At 34.4% G+C, this 20031-nt stretch overlaps 1 protein-coding gene across 4 annotated transcripts in view; it reads right to left on the bottom strand.

Annotated features, from left to right (window-relative positions):
- Window positions 1-20031, bottom strand: part of PDE5A (phosphodiesterase 5A) — a 127780-nt gene that overhangs the window by 55650 nt on the left and 52099 nt on the right. For all 4 annotated transcript variants that reach the window (XM_045514983.2, XM_010952599.3, XM_010952604.3 and 1 more), the window contains exons 4-9: window positions 18654-18725; window positions 16873-16962; window positions 13862-13999; window positions 11740-11807; window positions 6075-6183; window positions 4984-5071 (exon numbers count right to left, since the gene is read on the bottom strand). In XM_045514983.2, the coding sequence (XP_045370939.1) occupies window positions 4984-5071; window positions 6075-6183; window positions 11740-11807; window positions 13862-13999; window positions 16873-16962; window positions 18654-18725 (565 nt within the window). The remainder of the gene's footprint in view (window positions 1-4983; window positions 5072-6074; window positions 6184-11739; window positions 11808-13861; window positions 14000-16872; window positions 16963-18653; window positions 18726-20031) is intronic.

Here is a 20031-nt window from a genome sequence, read left to right as displayed (position 1 = left end):
AATCATATCATTTTGGAAGTTATTTTGCCTCTTCCTTTTCCATGCCTCACCTTATTTCATCCTTTCCTGTCACCTGATTGCTTTGGTAAGAATTTACCTCAGGCAATAGAAAAATATTAAACTCTGCTTGAGTTAGTATTGGTTATTACTAATTTTTTATAGAATCTCTCCATTTCATCAAAATGTATTGGTACACTGCCTTGTCTAAAATCTTTCTAAAAATTCCTTCTGTATCTGAAACCACAATTCCCTTCTAATTCCTAAATGTGTTTCTCTTATTTTCCTCATTATCTGTGTTGGAGATTTGTTTTTTATTATTGTGTTTGCCCATTACCTCTTGTTTTACTATCCTTTCTCATTTCATAAATTTATCTTTTCAATTTCTTTCCTCTGCTTTCCTTCTTCCTATTTGTTTACTTTTGGGGGCAGCATAGAGGGTGAGAAAGAAAAAGGCGTTATCATTCTAATTTCTTCAGATGAACATATAATTCAAATAATTTCATTATTTCCTGATTAACAGTAACAAAATATTTAAAGCTATATATCTCCTCTGAGTATAGCTTCGACTGTGTACCTTGAGTTTTTATGTTAAATTGATACAACCATTGATTTTCCAAAATGTTATACTTTCATTTTGACTTTTGATTTTTTTCTTTGTCACTTGGGAGAATATTTTTCAGTTTCTAAGGGAACTTTTTCCTTCCAATTTATCCTTTTATTACACATTTCTAGTTTTACTGCAATGTGATCCAGGGGAGTAGCTATCAATTCTAATTTTTAGTAATGACTGAGTTTGTTGTATGTGTGTATATCACCAATATTTATAAATTTCTGATGGATATTTGATAGGAATTTGTATTTTTAAATTATGAAATATAAAAGTAAACCTATACATGCTGATTAAATCCATTTCATTTTTATATTAATCAAGTCTAATGTTTCCTTATTTTTTCCTATACTTCAACATTCTATGAAAAGTGTAGCAAAGGCTCACACTATGACTACCATTTTGTCCATTTCTCCTTGTGTTTTTAATAGCTTTGACTTTCATACGTCAATGATGTTATTTAGTTTGTTAGAAGCATTTATGACAATTATATTTTCCTCTGTGGATTTAACTTAGTCAATGCAAAGTGATTCTGTATATTATATGTTTTTACTTTGAATAGAGATAACACTGTTATCACTAAATTTTGCCCATTTTGTGTAAAATGGGTTCTTCAAATAGTATATACTTCATATCTTCCAGACATTCCTCAGTGTTTCTTGTCCAATAAAGGTAAGCTTCTCTGTTTTTCAAGGCTACTATGAAATTTCTCTTTTTTTTTTCCTATTTCTTCAATCAATTCTTGAAACTATATTCCTTATATTTATTTTTATTTTGTAGATTTTACCTTTTATAATTTTCAAGCTATAATTTCCTGCTTTTTTTCCCCCTCATTTTCTTCTAATTATTACTGCCCCTACAGTCATATTTCCTTGCACTTCTTATTACTAAGCATAATTTATAATTCTCTAACTAGGAGGAAAAAAAACAGATACTTTAAGCAGTATGTACCATGGATGACACTGCACAGTTTAATTATACTTGCATTATGAAAATCCTAGCAAATATTTTATAAACAAATGAACAATTAGTGATACTGACAGATGATAAAATTTAATATGAAAAATGAAACTAAGTAGAAGTCAAATTTAAACTTACATGATTTTAGAATATTTACTTTTGCTTTGGAATCATACTGCAACACATAAATGAGCAGAGGATTAAGACAGTAATCAGTTTGGAAAATACCTTCAGTAAAAAGTACATACGTCTCTCTCAGACTTCACTGTCAAACAATGAGTGGTATAGTACTATAATTTTTATTACTTTTTCACTAAAAACAGAGATGGAAATGTAAGTCATAACAAAAGTGGACATGTTCTCAACAACTTTTTTTGACATGGGAATGGAACTAATTTCTTCAGAATACACCCTGAAATTGGTATGGAAAATAGACATTAAGAATTTCTGGTAAATATGATAGGAGAAAAAGGCAAATTTAGCCTAATAAATAGGGGAAATAATTGGTTAAAATAAATGAATGTTGAATGAGGAAAATATTTTCTTGATAGTGTTGGAAACAAAGTGGTGGAAACACTCTATCAGACAGAGCACTAAGGAAACATGTAATATGAAACGATACCTCAGGGGAATACATTTGATGATACAACAGGCCCCGTCCTGGTCTAATGTCTATAATTTCATCTAATTGTCAGTAATGGGAAAAAAGGAAGGGGAAAGAAGATTACAAAAACCACATGGGCTCGTCTGTCTTTCTGCATGTAACTCTGTAGGGATTCTGTATTAGAATTACATAATAGCAGAATCTGGTCTGTGACACCAAGAAGAATTATCTACAGCCATGATATTTTCCATGCTACATCTGTGAGTACAAAGTACAGTCAAGAATTCAAATTCTCAGTTTTGTCACACTTATGAGACGGCAGAGAATACTGAAAAATTTTCCTCTTGGAATTAACTTGAGCCCCCACCAGAAACCCCACTAGGGAAATCTTTTTCTTTCTTCCTTCCTTCCTTCCTTCCTTCCTTCCTTCCTTCCTTCCTTCCTTCCTTCCTTCCTTCCTTCCTTCCTTCCTTTCTTCCTTTCTTTCTTTTTATTGACAGGGAATTTTTCCTTTCCAAAAACGTTTGCTTACTTTTGGCTCTGTTATCAAGCAGGGTGACATAAAATGTATGCCAAGAGAAGTCTGATTATTTCAACTGTTTCAGTTTTTTCTTTTGTCTGCTCACTTGCCTAAAACAGTGATAGGATCATAGAATGTGAATTTTTGTCATACAGATCTGAATTTTTGTCATGCAGATCTGACAGGTGATCTAGTCCAGCTCCGCAGAGGTGAGTAACGTGCCCATAATGTTTTAAATGCTTAAAGGAAGAGCGGAGCCAGCAGGATGTCGTGAGTCCTATTCCAGAGCAGGGATCTTTGCACTTCCCCACACTAACTTTTATTTATCAAATGTGTAAGGTGATGGAAAAAGCCTGATGTATAACCTCCTCCAGCCACTCCCCATTTCCCATTATTATTCCAAAGAGATGCTGCTCAGAAAAAGCAAAGATGTGACTCGATGTGACAAGTTGCCACTCTGTCCTCCTTCTTATCAGAAGTTAATAGTAAACAATGCATCACTTCTGGAATTCATGTCACATTTTCAAAAGTTGAAGGCAGCTTGTGGCAAACTTTATATCAAAAAGCATTTTTTAAAAAGCATAACATTTATCATGTAGTTTTCACCTAACACCCTATGATATAAAATTTAATAACCTATATTTTTACTTGGTATCATAGTGTAGGGCACCCTCATCACTTTTCTTTTGTCGTTTATGTTAGAGGTCTGATCGGTGATAATCTTGCAAAGAGAGCTGACATATGAATTCACTAGGCTCTCCTGTTTCCTCTAAGAACTGAGAACAGTGCAGGTGATGAACAGCCTTCAGAGTCGACAGGCTGGCTTCCATGAGGTTTTACGAGGCAATTCACCTGGGTCAGTGAGCCCAGCCCTGTAGGCTTAGAAACTAGATTACCACGCTGAGAACAGATCCCACTCTCTGGGGTTGAGAACAGTACCTAAGTTCACAAGACAATGGTTAAAAGCAGAATAGTATCAATGTCCAACAAGAGAAAGATTCTGCCCCAGGTATGTGAACCTGCAGCTCCAGCCTATTGCCTGACTTATGGCAGGTTCAATGATTTATGATAAGAAATAAGTGGCAAAGCGATCAATACATTTGAGAGCATATGAAAAAATGCATTCTCTTCCTATGAGTTAACATATCTCAGAAAGAAAATAATCAGAACAAGGACAGTCAGATTGGTGGGCTGTATAATGGCATAAACCCATGGATCTGCCTTGCGGTAGGGAGGCACACCAGCAAAGGGACTGGAATCACTGAGGAGTAACTGGCTACAACTTGCTGCGTCCATTGCCACCCAACTGCTAGTCCCGACAAGTGGCCAGAATACTCTATGCACAGATTCAACCCTCTACCTCCATCCCCATACGAGGGGCAAAGGGTCCCTGACTCCTGGACAGAGCTGGAGAGGTTCTTTTAATATTTGCCTTTTTTTCCCCTATTTTCATGACTGTTATCTCTCCCTCCTCCACCTTTCTGACTGACACTCTCCTTTAATAAAATTACACTCAAGTCTTGCAACTTGGAAACTATTCAGAATTTTTAAGGTAAATTTTTTATCTAAGCCTTGCTCTCTTAGGGTTTTTACTTAAAAGTCGAGCCTTTAAAAGGCACTCATACTTGCTTTATTCCAAGTTCCTGGGGGATTTAACAGTTCAGTCCATTTTCACATGATTGGCATATAAAACCCCACATTTCCTGTTCTAATCTTAATATAACTTGCAATGCCATGAAACAAGTATATCAGCAATAGGAAACATCATCCCATTTTTCTGAGAATGACGTCTTCCCCTATTCCTGAAGCAGACATTTTTTTTTACTAACCTTCCCTGAGACAGGAATTTTTGCTTGTTCACTGATTTATCCCAAGCATTTATGTCTAAAGCAGTGGAGTGTTCAATAAATATTTCTGATGAGTGAACGAATACAACCTACAATCTAAATAAACCACATATTCAAAAAAGAAAAATCAGAAACCAAGAAGTGAGAGACTCTAAAAGAATACACATTATCAACTTGATATCTGTCTAATAATTTTCAACATGCCATTCTTAAAACTTCTGTTGAAATAGGATTATAATTACAAAATACATTATTGTCAATATTTAACAAATGTTTGTTGACATTTAGCAATATAAAATTATTTCAAAATTCTTTCATCATTCCAATTTTTATCTTTTTTCACACATTTTATTCTTTAAATTTACTCTTGAAAGAAAGAAGTTTCTAAGAATACATGTTTTTCTTTAATAAGTGCCAAGAGTAGAGGTCAATGAAAAGGCTTTACCTATCACTTTATTCTTCTTTCCATTTTTTATAGGTGTACAAAGCAAACTTCTAATGCACTGCTGGTTTACATTTCCGGTGTTTTCATTCTGAACAAAAACAAAAACAAAATGGCTAAATATTATGAAAAGATTGATGTGCCCATTAGACGCTATCTATATAAACTACACTGGACATCTGAAGCCACTGATATATTCATCTTTTAGTAGCTAGAGATAATATCAGAGTGCAGAAAATGTATAAATTATAATGAAGTTCATATAAATGTAATATAAAGCAATCAGTCTTTATACTATTAAAAATAATAAATATCCTATATGAATTTTTTCCATTTTAAACATTCCAAGTAGCTTATAGTAATACTAAGCAAAGTGTTTATTCAGTTTCTACTATCCCCGTGCAGTAGATGTCTCAAATAACAAGAGTGGCAGGAGCCAAAAGCATTACTCCGCATAGGATACTACGAGTTACAAATTTATCCTTTAGTCCTACCACTGTTTCTAGTGCCCGTATTGCTAAAAGTTCTAAAAACATTTCCTAGATATGCAAACAACAAAATCAAAGCAGCTACCTCAAAGTGCAATACTTTTCTTAAGTAAGATGCGAGAAAATACTAGAATTCAAAGTTTCCAATGTCTGAGAAACTGATCTGTGTAGCTTACTTGATGAGGAAAACAGATACTCATTTTTCCACAGAGCTGTTCACTGTGGTGCATCACCGATTACGTACATTAAGCCAAATGGAACTTAATTTTTGAGAATAAATTCAAGAACTCTAGCAATACTATCTAAAGTTTGTCATTGACATTAAGTGGGTAATAGTTAAGGTACCTCAAAATTAGCTTATGATAATTCATTCACACATGTTAAAAAAAAAACTGATAAAAGTACAGAGAAAAATACTCAACTACAGCTGACCACCTCTCAACAGATGTTAGGAGATGTTTTATTCTTCCTTGAATCAGGGAAAGCAGAGATCACTCCCAGAGAGCCAATTCTGGGGCCTGTCCTTCGGTGAAGAGTCACAGGTGTAAGTGCAGATCTGATAGGGAAACAGCTTTCAAGCTCCACGTCTAAAGTTGGGTTACTTACAGTCCAGGGAAATCTTTTGTCCTTACTGACATCTGGGATATTAAGTGGTTCCATAGTATTTTTGACATACTGAGCATACATGTAATTGATTCTATTTGCATCACGTTCTCTGTGGAAATAACAGAGATGAGTTCTTGGCTGTGCAGTGAAAAAACGCATGCAAAGCAGAATTAAATAAATGATTATAAGAGAAACATACCAGTCTTAAATTATAGAGTAAAGTGTATATCTTCATTGGAAAATGCCGCTTAAAACATACTTGATGATTTACAATTTTGGTAGTTACTATAATTGAAATGTTTTGGAGAAAATAAAGACCCATAATTTTTCCAGTTACCTGAAACGAGTTTTAAAATGTCCTAAGGAATCATTACCACTGTTAACGGGCATGTTGTAATTTGTGCCACTTAATGTAAAATCATATGAATTTTTCCCCTACATCTTATTTTCTCATCAGATTATAGAATGACTAATGTTTAGTGCCTAGTTTACTTCCTTAGTTATTTAGTTAATCTATCCATCTCAATAAAACAATCTTTGACACATTTCAGACCAAGAAGAAAACCAAGCAGGCCTAGAAGAATTTTATTAACCTCCTCTCTCTTCTTTTTTCTGCTTCGAAATCTTTTATGACACTTTTTAAAATAAAAAATTACTTGAACTTTCAATATTTTCCCAGTTTTTTTCCAGTTTCTCGCTTAAGGAGTTGAACATAAAAGATTACCCTGATGTCAGAGGGTTCATAAGTACAGTGCCAGCGCTGGAATTGGGAAAACAGAACATCTCTTTTCATAAGGAAACGTCACATGTTCCCTGGTGATAGGGGTGAATCTGGCAAACAGGGTCAGGTTATGGAAATTTACTCCTGCCGGAAAGATGTGCCTATGTGAACTGTGTAATACCACTAACTGAAGAAATAGGAAAGCCTAATGGTGTGAGCCATTTCAAAATAAAACATGTGCCTTAGGAGAAATGTCCATTTGTTCTGAGCTCTCAAAGTTTCTGTCCTTCTGCCCAAACCGATTCTAGGACAGTGGATTCAAATGGTGTTCTTTAGCACTAGCGACTCCACAAAGATTCCTGAAGTCTTCAGCCTCATTCCTGGCCAGGATATTTCAGTCTTTCCTTTCTTTGCTGTACACTCTTGGTTAAGTGTAATTCAGTCAAATTAGGTACTGACTGTATGTCCAATATTACATGTAAGTGAAAAAGAATGAAAGGGAAATGACAATAGTAATACAGGAATAGATGACTTCAGATTGAACATCTACTGATTTCAGGGTCTACACTCTTACACACCATATCCACCATTTTTTAAAGTGCTAAAAACCTTTTGGCTATTTTTAAAAATAGGTGTTACTGTATTTAACTACATTTTCCAATATAATTATAGTTAACAAGTATTAGCAAGTATATATATTCCAAGAAAGTAAGCTTAAAGAATTAATTCTATGTATTTGTCCTTTTATGATAAAATGTGCATTAAAAATTAACATGAAGTTAACTAACATGGAGTTACAGCACTAAAATATCTTTCTTAAAATTAAGAGCTAATTAATAAACTGTACGACATCAAACTCATTTCTTCCTTCTAATTGGGTGGCTCTTTGAGTCAAAGCATATAAACCCTAAAACCTCCCACCATGTGGAAATGAGTTTCCCTTCTAAAATTCTCAGGCGACCCAAAACTTGACAGCTTTCTGTGCTTTATACCACTGATGATATGATTCTCATAATTATATGTAATGTTCACCCTAATGTTTGTTTAGTTTTATACTTAACATTTCAAAACTGTCTTCAACAAATTAATTTATAATAGATAATTAGTGGGTTGGCTAGAAAAACACCAAATAGCCATGATTTTCAACTGATACATAACTGCCTACAGAAAATGATTTGCTTACTGCTAACATCATCAAATTGCCTAGCATTTCATCTCATGGAGACTGTTGGGATTGACAAAGTATTTAATGAGAACTGGAGAGGCCTAAATTCTATTAATAAATAATTTTAGAAATGTAATGAAGAATCTGCTGGTCAAGTGTCAATGTCAGTTAGTAGTTTTTCAAAATGCTGAAGTTACTAAGCACCATTTTAATTCACCGTTTTCACAAAATTAAGCTTGATATCTAATTTTTATTAAAATAAAAACATTTACATTACTAAGAGGTCTTTTATTGCATCATTAGAATAAAGGCTAACTATTAGATGATGTAAGGCATTAATGCTGAATAATTTTCATTGCTGTAAAATTGGTTTATAAATCAGTTAAAATGATCCATGTAAATTAGTTTCATTTAAGGTAACCACACTGACCTATTTATCCTTTATGAAAAATATCTTTATACTAAGACTGTCTTGGAATGATTTTTAAAAGTAGGAAGAGATCTTCTATTTTACCTACAGTGAGGGAACATGATATTCATCAGAAACAAATCAAATATATAGCTTAGACTTACATATAGTTAAGACCACACTTAAAAAAATATTCACCAGTAGAGGTCACTATTATACCAAGTGACTAGGTTTGCGCAGCTGTCACTTAGAAAAATTAGAGGAATTGTCAGAATTTTAACGAAAATCAAAATGCAAATACATAAAATATAGCTACACAAGCATATACTGCTATACAAATATTCAAAGGTAAATGTAATAATTCATCATTTTGTACATTTAATATACATTATCATACTGATTTTCCTCCTATAGTGTGGATACATGTAAATTCATAAATATACATGTATATATGTATTTTTTAATAAATACAGCAATTCATTATTTATGCAAGCCGAAAAGTAAAGTAATCAAATATTTACATGTTTAGAAGCTTTCTAACATGTTCTTTATAAAAAGCAACAAAAATGTTATGGCATCATAAAATCAAACTAATATATATTAGCTATATATATTAATGCTCCTCCTAAGAAAAAGTCTTCAAAACTGCCATAGGCAGCATAGCCCAATACCAGCACTTAAGAGAGATAACAGGACATATTCAAAAAGGATTCAATACCAACTAAAACAACATCAAATATGCCAGAAAATGCATACACAGAGGCATGGAAATGCAATATAAACTTCAGTTCACGACCAGCAATGCTAAAAAGGAAACAAAGGTTGGCTATTCTGTTGTAACTATGTGAGCCAGAAACTCCAGGGTAGCAGAAGAATCTCTGGGTAGAGATACCACGGTTTATCCACCTTGACTACACATCCTACACCCAAGTCAGCAGTCAAGTCAGCAACCAAGGAGTACCTTCTGAGTCAAATAAAATCCCCACCTGCTCCCAAGTTACATTCACTCTTTTGCTAATTCCTAAAAGTCTTTTAATAGAAGAAAAGGCCTTTCATGTATCATATTGTTAAATAACAGTCTTGAAATAATGAGTCATGATTTAAATACAGTCACTTAACAAGCTAACAACTTCAAGTCACTATAGTCAACAGTTTCTGAGTCTTGATGGGGAACATGTAAGGGGACAAGAAATGCTACAAGAGATAAGAGAAGAAGAAGAAAGGAAAAGGTACAGAGGACAGAAGACAGTTTCTGCAGACCTCACACTGATCCATGGGTCGGTCTTAATTAAGAGGGTCAGAGCAAAACCACGCTGTGCACTGAACTATTTTCTTCTTCTCCTTCTCCTCCTTCTTCTTCTTTTTTTTTTTTTTTTTTTTGGAATTGCAAGGTTTATATTCATGAACTGCTTGTATAAATATCACTAGATGAACACTATCTATTCCCAGTCCTTACTCTTCTCTGCAACACTTAACACTTTTGGCTGCTTCTTTCTTTTCTCAAACTTGGCCAGTCATGTATCAGTTTATGTGACAGTGAATTTATACAACTTTCCTGCTATTTCTCTGACCCCTCTTTCACCCTTGCCAGTGATCATTCTCTAAAGATTTCCTTTGTCCTCTGCTCATCTTCTTTTGCAATCTGTCAGTAATTACTCACTTATAATTTTGTTGAAGTATTTTATTCTTGCAGCTGCAAACTCAGTTCTGCTTTATATGATCTGCAGAGATGATTTTCATTTTACTTTGTTTCCAACTTTTTACTACAAACATTTTCTTCCAATTTTTTATAGTGAACGTTTTGAAATACACAAGAAAGCTGAAAGTAAAATGAATATCCTACTGCTAGATTCAACAATTTTTAATATTTGCCACATTAGCTATATCTACATATATATGTGTGAATACATTTATTTGTTTAAATATATTAAATTTAGATATTTATTTATTTTTGGCTGAAACATTTTAAACTAAGGTGCAGACATCCTAACACTTCATCCTTAAATACACCAGCATGCATCTCCTAGAAATAAGAACAGTCTTCTACTAATCATGGTTATCTTCCTAATTCCAAAGAAAAGGTAACAATAATTCCCCACCAACATCTATATCCAGTCCATATTCAAATTTCCAGTTGTCCTCAGAAATGTCTTTGATAGCTATTTGTTTCAACCAAGATCTAATCAAGGTTCATATACTGCATTTGGCTATTATGTCCAAAAACAGTTCCACCCTCCATCTTATTCAATGACATTGACTTTTTGAAGAGACCTGGCCAGTTATCTTACAGAATGTTCTATAGTTTAGATTTGCACAGAGGTTAATTTTAAAGCACCACCACTAAGGAGCTTGGTTACTAAGGACAGTACTGTGACACCATTCAGTACATGAAATAATTTTCTGATAGGTCAAGGGTAGTGTAAAAAACCTAGAACTTTAATATCAAATAGTAAAGTTAAGGTTCTGTTTCTATGAGCATATGAGGCTTTTAGATGAAACATCAATAATTGAGGGTAAAATTAATTGACACAAATTATTTTGGGGGTGAAATAATTTGAAAGAAATGAATAATGAATAGTATAATAAAATAGCATTACATCCAAGAATTCCTGATGCTTTACCCTGGCAGACTTATATTCCTTAGATTATCCTATCACTTCAGCAAACAACACCAGTATTTTGCTAAGGGTGCAAAGGGAAATATGAGAAAGAACATTTACTCTAAATCCTTTCCAAAATTCTTCAGAAAGCACACATAAAATTGGGGCAGTAACATCTATAGCTTCAATATATTAATACTTGCTACTGTTTCTGAGTACCAATTAACAACAAAAAAATGAACACAATTTTCAAAATTACAGAAAACATGAAAAAGAAATGAACTACAATAGAGAACTGATCTGACTCCAGCCATAGGTACATGTACTGGTGTGACTGAGATCACAGGCTCCCTTCCAGTGTTAGTTAAATCCCCATGGCTGATTCCAGATCAGAACAGACTCACAGAAAAAATGTGTTTGAAGCCTATCAAATTTCCAGTGAGGTTCCAATATGTAATATGCACAAATGTAACTGAAATATAGTACTTGTGGGCCTTAAATGAGCCAGTTCACAAAACACGCTGTACTCAGGCCTATACTAATCATGACACCATTCACTGTAAGAAAGCATTCTTCTACAGGTCAACTGCAGTGGAAAAAACCCTGGAACTGTAACATCAAATAGTAAAGTACTTTCACAAATGGAATTATTTGTGGGAGGAAAAAAGCAGCTGACCCTTCCATGTCTTAAATGAAAAAGGCCAGGAAGTAACTGTTTAGCCATTATTATATACTTGTGATAAAGACAGATTAACAGTAAATCTTCTTACCTTGGTAAAGTATCTGACGATTTTTCTAATTCCTCACGTTCCATGTGAAACACACTAGAAAAAGAATCCTAAAAACAGACCAACAACACAGACTGAAAAATAAGTTTGAGAAGGTAGTGAAAACTATCCAGATACAGACAGACAAATCTGTGCGACTGACTGAAGACACCACTGTTCGTGACATTTTTTTAACTTTTTCTCAAACAAACCGAGTGCTTTAGGACATCCTCACGTCTACTTCCCGTTACTAAGAACCATGCTCCTGCTGTTTCTCATACTAACTTGCAAAAATGCTTATTTGAATACTATTTGTTTTTGCTTTGCTACCAACTGTTAATGAATATATTAGCTTCAAATTTTCTCTATATTTATTCAAAATCCTCAAGTTTTAGCTTTCATGCATACATTGATTGCTGTTTTTTTTAAAGACATATAATTCAGGAATACTTTATGAAACCCTGAAATTATGAAGATTTTAGTAACATTGAGAAGTACTTTTGAAGTTAGATTAAAAAGCAGAATACATAGTTGCACCCATGCTGTATTTACAACTAAATAAACTGGAAGGAAACACAGAAATAAAACAATGACATTAGTTTAATTAGGGGGTTGAAGGACGTACATTTTTTTTTCTTGCTCACATTTGGATTTTTGCTCATGTTGTTGAAATATTTTTAATAAAAAGTAATTATAATATAAATGAACACCAAGTCACTTAACTGTTACACTCCACAAATTAATTTGTTAAAAAGTAAGCAAAATATATTAAAGGGCATATTGCTGAGCTATACCTCAAAGCACCACTGACACCAGTCAGTTGCTGCCTTGATAGGTGTTAACTGGTCATTCAGCATGAGCTGAATGTTAATTAAAGTGATATTTAAACTGTCTAAAAATAGGAGTACCCTTGTGTATAACTTTCAAAAATTCAATGCTGAAGAGCAGGTCACAGAGCAAAAATGATAAATTGACATACTGCATTAACGAATTCTGACCTGAACTTTAAAAGGATGGCTGTGATCTTCTAATTATCTCTTTGGGAAAGGAGTTTATAACTGATTGAAAATATGAAATAATATCTTTGAGAATACCAATTATCTTACATATAGCACAGTGAATTCTCATTTGATTTCTTATTAATGAGAATTACACACAAACAGAGAATGATTCAGATAATGTTGAATCATAGAGGCTCACTATTTAAAACAATTTAAAAATTTTAAAATATAAGTATTAAATATCTTTTATTATTCTACTTCCCCCCAAATCATCAATTCAGATATCATGTATGGATTGTAACTAGCCTACATAATTGAAAACCCCATTCTCTTTCCTAACCCACCAATGAAGAGCCTATTCTCAAGGTCTAAAGGAAAAAAAAAACAACTACATCAAAAAGAAATATCCCCAAAACAGTGGTTCATTGGTTGAGAAGGAAAAGAAACTACATAAAGGAAAACCGCTTTAGGCTAAGAGTCCTGATTCTAACAGCAAAATCAGTTGGCTGTCCAGAAGTAACCAGCACTCTGTGAGAACACTCCATCTTTCCTCACACATCTTATTTCTTTACATTACAAATCAATGGCTTGAACTCTACCAATTAGAACAGTTTAGTGGCTTTCCTCTGTGGGTAATGAACTTAGGACTTACAGCCATCTTTAGTAACACTGCCTCCATTGGGCCATGCCTTTTGTTTTCTATACGATCTCTTGTAAAAAGAAATTTCTATACCCAACCTATTCAGAATGGGGGGGGGGGGTCCTACCTGTTCATAGCAAGAGGGCACCACTATTTCTAACCATAAAAGGTCTGCACACCATAATGACAATGTACTTCTTCATCAAGGCAGGGCAGCCGTTGACAAAGCAGCACACTGACATTCCCATGGTAGCTACTTAGTGGAGGGCTCCAAGGTGAAAGGGTGCACTGAAGGCATCCTCCAACCTCACCTCTACCCCTTTTCCACCAGAACAGATCATACTCTGGTTGACTTTACATAAACAACCATATTCAGCTGGGTTTGGGAAAGAGTTCTGAGGTCAATGTGAGGTTTAAAAACAGTGCTTTAAGGAATATAAATGTCTGCCTTTCTAAAAATAAAAAAGTCATACTCTGTACTCACGGAGCAATCTTCATCCACTATGAAAATGGTGCATTTCTGCACCTGCATGAAAGAGATAATAGTGGCAGCTATTTTCTTTAGAATTACTTCTAATGATTGCTGTTCTTCAAAAATTAAGCTAGCAAGGTCAAGCAGCACCTAGACAAAAAAAATAAGAACTTATTATTTAGCAATTGCTTGCAATTATTAAAGCAATACGATGATTTATATGTTGTTTTATAAGTTGTTTCTATATAATCTAACAAGTTACAACCAAGCTTTCTTTCAAGTGTTAAATATCTAAGTCTCTGCTTACCAACAAAGCTTCCCTGTTGATGGTTAGTACAATTAGTATAGTGGTTATGATCACCGACTCTGAAGCCAGAGCCAACAGTTTTTAATTCTAGCTTCCCCTCCTGCCAGCTTTGTGATTTAAAGCAAGTTTCTTAAAAATGCGGATAATAATAGCTCCCAAATCATGAGGCTGTTGTGAGGACGAAATAAGTTAACATTTATAGAGCATTTTGAGCAGGATCGAATACAGAAAACACACTACTGTTTTTGTTGATCCAAACTTCTGAGATCAATATTTATCAACACTGCCAATATTTTCACAGAGCACAATAAACATTGTCCAAAATAAACAAAGTTTTAAGAGTTCCTTTTGTGTTTTTCCTGGTAATTTCTCATTCCTTTAATTCCATAGAATTTCATCTAATCTCACAAAATATTTGTGCAATGACAGGGGAGAAAGGGTATAGAAAATTTACTGGAGGTGATACTATCCTAGCTCAGTCCAAATCATTCAGGTGAAGTGGAGAAGGAAAATATCTCAGTCAAAAAGAACTGGATTGAGAGAAAGCAGTGAACTGCAAGTTTCAATCAAGTTTTATGAGGATATAGAGTGTAAAGAGGAGAACTGGGGAGATGAGGTTGCAGAGTTAAGCAGAGAAAGAACCTCAAAAGCCCTATACGTCTTCTGAAGCGGTCTGGACTGTGATGGAGGGCAGGAAACAAGTGACAAGACCACAGGTGTGTTTTTAACAATGAAGACTGGATTATGGGTGGCAGGAATGGAGCAGCGAGAAGTTAGGAAGATACTGCAGCTGAAGGCAATAGAAGGTCCCCGGTCATATTAACACAAGTTCTAAAAAGAAAATAGAGGGGTGCGGGAGATGAATTATCAAAGAAATATAGAAAAAGATTACATAAAACTGAATGGCTTAAGTCTCCAGACTGAAAGGAATGACCAGGTAACATCATGATGAATGAAAAAAAGAATCATATTGTGAAATTCAGTTATAAGAGCTAAAAAAAATTGTCTTTAATTCTGAAAAAAATCCAAAAAGCTTAGTGACAAAAAAAAAAAAAAAAGAAGTGCCAAGAATCAGAACAATATGGAGGCGAGTAGAAGACAAAGTACCACCTTTAAATCCTTAGGAACTAGATTTTCAATTTAGTATTTTATACCCAGAAAAATTGGCAGGATGTTACAATAGATATTTTCACATATGCAAGGCTTTTCGGATAGCTTACCTCACCAATACCGGTCTCGAGTAGTTAACTGAGAATGTGCTATAACAGAACAATGGAGTAACTGAGAAAGAAGGAGTGTTGGGATCCAGGGGATAACCAGTGGAGTCTCTCTAAGAAAGCAGTAAAGGAAAGTTCTATGATGACCCCTGTGCAGCAGGCACGGGGAGAAACTGTTTCACTTGAAAGAAGAGAGAGAACTTCAACTTGGAGAGCTCCATGAAAAAGAAAAACTCAACAGAATGCCTAAATAATGGAGAGTTTGGGGGGTTGGGACCAACATGAGGCTACACTAGAGCAAAGAGTTCAAAGAAAAAAGATAAAATTTCAGAAACATCAAGAAAAACTAAGTTCTATAACAAAAGTAATATGAACAACATTTACATAGGCATGGTATCTATAAACACTTTATTTTAAACTGTAATTTTAGAACTAACCTAGACAAAGCTTAAGAAAAGTTAATTGTGGCTGTAGAATACAGTTCTTCCATTTACAATGGGGTTACATCCTGATAAATCCATCGTTAAGTTGAAAATACTGAAAGTCAAAAATCCATTTCATGCACCTAACCTACTGAACATCATGGCTTAGCCTAGCCTACCTTAAACATGCTCAGAACACTTACACTAGCCTACAGGTGGGCAAAATCATCTAACACAAAGCCTATTTTATAACAAATAATATCTCATGTAATTTACTGAATACTGTACTGAAAGCGAAAAATAGAATGGCTGTGTGGGTACAGAACGGTTGTTAAGTGTATCGTATGTTCACCCTCATGATCGCATTGCTAACTGGAGCTGCACTACTGCTACCGTCCAGCATCGCGAGAAAGCCTCTTACCAGGAAAAGATCAATATTCAAAATTCGAAGAATGGTTTCCACTGAATGTGTATAGCTTTTCCATAACCATAAAGTAGAAAAAAATTCTAAGTTGAGCCGTTGTAAGTTGAGGATTGTTTGTATATATGTTATCAATGTGGGCAACATAAAAGACAAAGTCCAGATGGAAAAAGTAGAGGTAAGGAGTTGTAGTTGGGAAGGAGACATAAGGGATGCAAAAGCAAGATCCTCATCTTACAAAGCTTGGAATCTAGAGATTCATCCATATCCATCATCCATATGAGGATGATGTCTCTAATTGACAGAGTAAGAAGTAAAACCCTGAATTTAATGCTACAAATGCAACCCATCCAGTAACTTAAAACAGTGACATAGCAATATTGATAGGATAAGGGTAATGGCAAGTAAAGGATGGTATAAGTAAAATAAATCCTCATCTGCTAAGTTAATGAATACTGTCTAATAGTGATAAAGCAACAGTGCATGGGAATTAGGAAATCCAAAAAATAACTGTTAGAAGAAACAGCTAAACTATTTAAAAACTGAATCTGAACCATTTGGATTTTTAATGAAACACATATATTACTTGGATAATAATTTAACCATTAAAAAAAAAAAAAGAATTTCTCTACTCTCTCTTTAGTAATCGGACTTGCCTGATTTCTCTTGTTCTCCAGCAGTGAAGTCTCGTAGAGTTGAGCATTATGAAGAACAATACCACAAAATGCCAAATAAGCAGCAAAGTCCTAGAAAACAGGTAAGACCATAGCCAAGTAAGAACTGTCTATAAAACTGTCTTGTTATATTGCCTGAAACACAAACAACATCCAAAAATATTTACAGTTTAAATAAATATTAGAAAACCAAACAGTGCAGATGTTTATTCTGCAAAAAATTAGGAACTGATGCAAAGCAAGTGTTAGCTACACGGCACAACTACTAGATAACAAGTGTTAACACACAGTCTCCTAACGTCATACATTATAAGTTAACAAGGAGAAAGAGGGATCTCTTTATATCATTTGAAGTTGAAATTCACTCTATGCAAAATTCGGTGTAGTCTCTGAATTATATTAAGACTAGATTTAAGCTAAGACTATAAAAATAGCTCGTAACTTATTACTGGGGCAAACTGAAAGCTCACATACTTGTTAGGAGGATACTGGCAATAACAGTCCCATCCAAAGCTGCAAATATTGGTTTAAAATATGTCTTTTTAAATATAGATCTATCACCCTCATTATACCATACTAAGGTGATGTACTCACAATTATACTAATTATTGATCAACATAAATCTTTACATGGCATATTTTATTCACAATCATGAATTTATTTTGCCATCAGATGATACAGCCTAAGAATGCAAATCTTTCAAGCAGGGTTTACATTAATGGACTATAAACGAATAACAGAATAAGCAGCCAATCTAAACCCATGTTCCCCACCAAATATTCTCAGCTGTCATTAACAGAATAGGAGACTAGATGTCTATTACACTGATTTTAAAAGGTACTTGCTATGTTTTGAAGCAGTTAAGACATGGGGACCAACACCAGTGCCAATACAGCCTACAGCACAGAGACAGAAATAACTCTGTCTCGTTGGAATGTCTTCCAAAAGCTCCTACTAGTTTTCAGGGCAGACATAAATAGCAATGGGCTTGAATAGGAAGAATTCAGTGGACTCCATGATATACATATAATTACATATTCAAGACGAGAAATAATAAAACCTACTGACAGAATGAAGTTACAAGCAGGTTTAAGGGCTTCTGTCTTTAAATGGAAAGCATGTCGATGTGGTGCAAGGAATGCACTCCTTCAGAGTTGGATAGAAAGAGTAATAAAATAATGCTGACTGCCGCTCTTTCTGCAGCTAAATTCACATCATCCAGGCTGAACTCACACCTTGGCGCCCCACCGTCTGTGTGCAAAGCTTATAAAACATTCTGAAATTTGTTTCACCAGGAGGCAATTCCAACTTTTAGTTGACCTGGAGTGCTGAACTTGGAGCAGTACTTTAGGGGTTTTTTACTTAATGTTGAATTTCTTTATTGCAGTAATGAAAGGTAAATGAGAGAGTTAAAACACCATGTCACCCTCTGGACAGCCCCAACATGCACACAGCCCTAGGGGAGGCTTAGTAGTGCAGTGAGGAGGGAGTTGAGGGGGTTCTGTTGACTGAAGACTGAGGGTACCCCAAAGTCACGTCAGCACTGACTTGCCAGAGGAAAAAGACACTTTTGTACATTTCAGATCGTTGTAAACCGTAATGTTTTTGTGATCAGCAATTTCAGCAATAGCTAACTTGAATAGCTAACTTTGTTATATATAGATAGATAGATAGATATAGCAATAGCTAACTTTGAGATCTATGCACTCTAAAGAGAAAAGACCTTCTTAAATTGAGATCACACCAGACGCAAGTTTTGGTACCTTTTCATCTTTTTCAGTGAATGTCCCACCATTTCCCGATTTCTTGTTGATGGCCTGGGCTACACCAACAACCTGGTAGAACAGAAAATTGGTAATTTTGTTGACTGAAATTACTGGAATAAGTTCACCAAAGTGTATTTACAGAAGAATTTCTACATGAGCTTTAAAATAACAATAAGCTACAAAATCAAACAAACCACTCAGCATTTTAACCAGTTCCGTATCATTTTGTACATTCTTCTTTCCTATTAAGAGTTCAAATGTTTCTAACTTCTTGGGTCTCAAACTTTGGGTATTTGGGATTCTGGGATTTCACGCTGAACTGTGGAAGAAACTACTGGCAATCACTTTTTATGTGAATATATTTCATGGTTTTTGAATAGAAAATAAACACTAAATTTATATCACATTTCAAATAAAATATATGATAAAATGAACATTTTATATTAGTTTTAAATATAATATTCCAAATGGGCTAAATGCTCTTTTACAAAAAATGAAACAAGACCAATGGCCAATCACAGAATTTAAAATGCAGGAGGACCAATTAGGTTAAAAATAATTCCTAATGTAGGGATGTTGTCCAACTTCTTTTGAAATTTCTGCCCTTGAAAATTATCTAACCTTCAACAGACTTATTTTTGGGGAAAGAAAAATCAAAACAGGAGTTAACAGACTGAGCCTTATTTCAAATCAGAAAGTGTTTGAAAGACAAACTGAATCTTAAGAAGACTGAGCTAAACTTTGGAAGTATGTCTTAAGTTTCCACAAAACATTTAGCAAGACTTTTAAGAACCTTCTCATCTTTCTCCTTAAAAGTGTATTTTACTTACCATTTAGCTCCAACTTTGAGTTATTACCTTAGTCTTATAAAGACCTTTAACCCTACTTTTGCTTCCTCTTTACTGCTTATAAATTCTATTCTTTCCTTCCTTCTGCAATTTAGTATCAGTGGAAAAACATATTATTCTCCAAATGGTTATACTTTAGAAATATAAAGCCCTTGGTTTTGTGTGGATGGTTCATCCTTTTTTTTCTCAGCTCACTCTAGTCCCTCAGCTTTAAGAAATGGATATAAAATTCCCCTCCCAGATAGCAGAGCAAAGAAGGGGAAACACATTCTTGTCTGATGTAGTTTTCTGTTCTTAACACGTTTCCTCCTCATCCCATGACAAAGGGATGTCAACTTTAAAAAGCAGAATTATCCAATTATCCTGTACTTATTTATTATCCTTAGTTCAATTTGTCCTTATTTTTGTACACTTTTTAGCTCTTGGGTAGATTTCTAGATGCTACAATCTCAACGACTAAATGCTTACAAAAGCTTTTTTCTAAGACCAAAATGTCTGGACTCCAACGAGGCACGTTCACTTGAGTA

The sequence above is a fragment of the Camelus bactrianus genome, chromosome 2, assembly GCF_048773025.1.
Source record: "Camelus bactrianus isolate YW-2024 breed Bactrian camel chromosome 2, ASM4877302v1, whole genome shotgun sequence".
NCBI lineage: Eukaryota > Metazoa > Chordata > Mammalia > Artiodactyla > Camelidae > Camelus > Camelus bactrianus.
The sequence above is the reverse complement of the archived record's forward strand: the minus strand, read 5'-3'. Positions and strand labels throughout refer to the sequence as shown.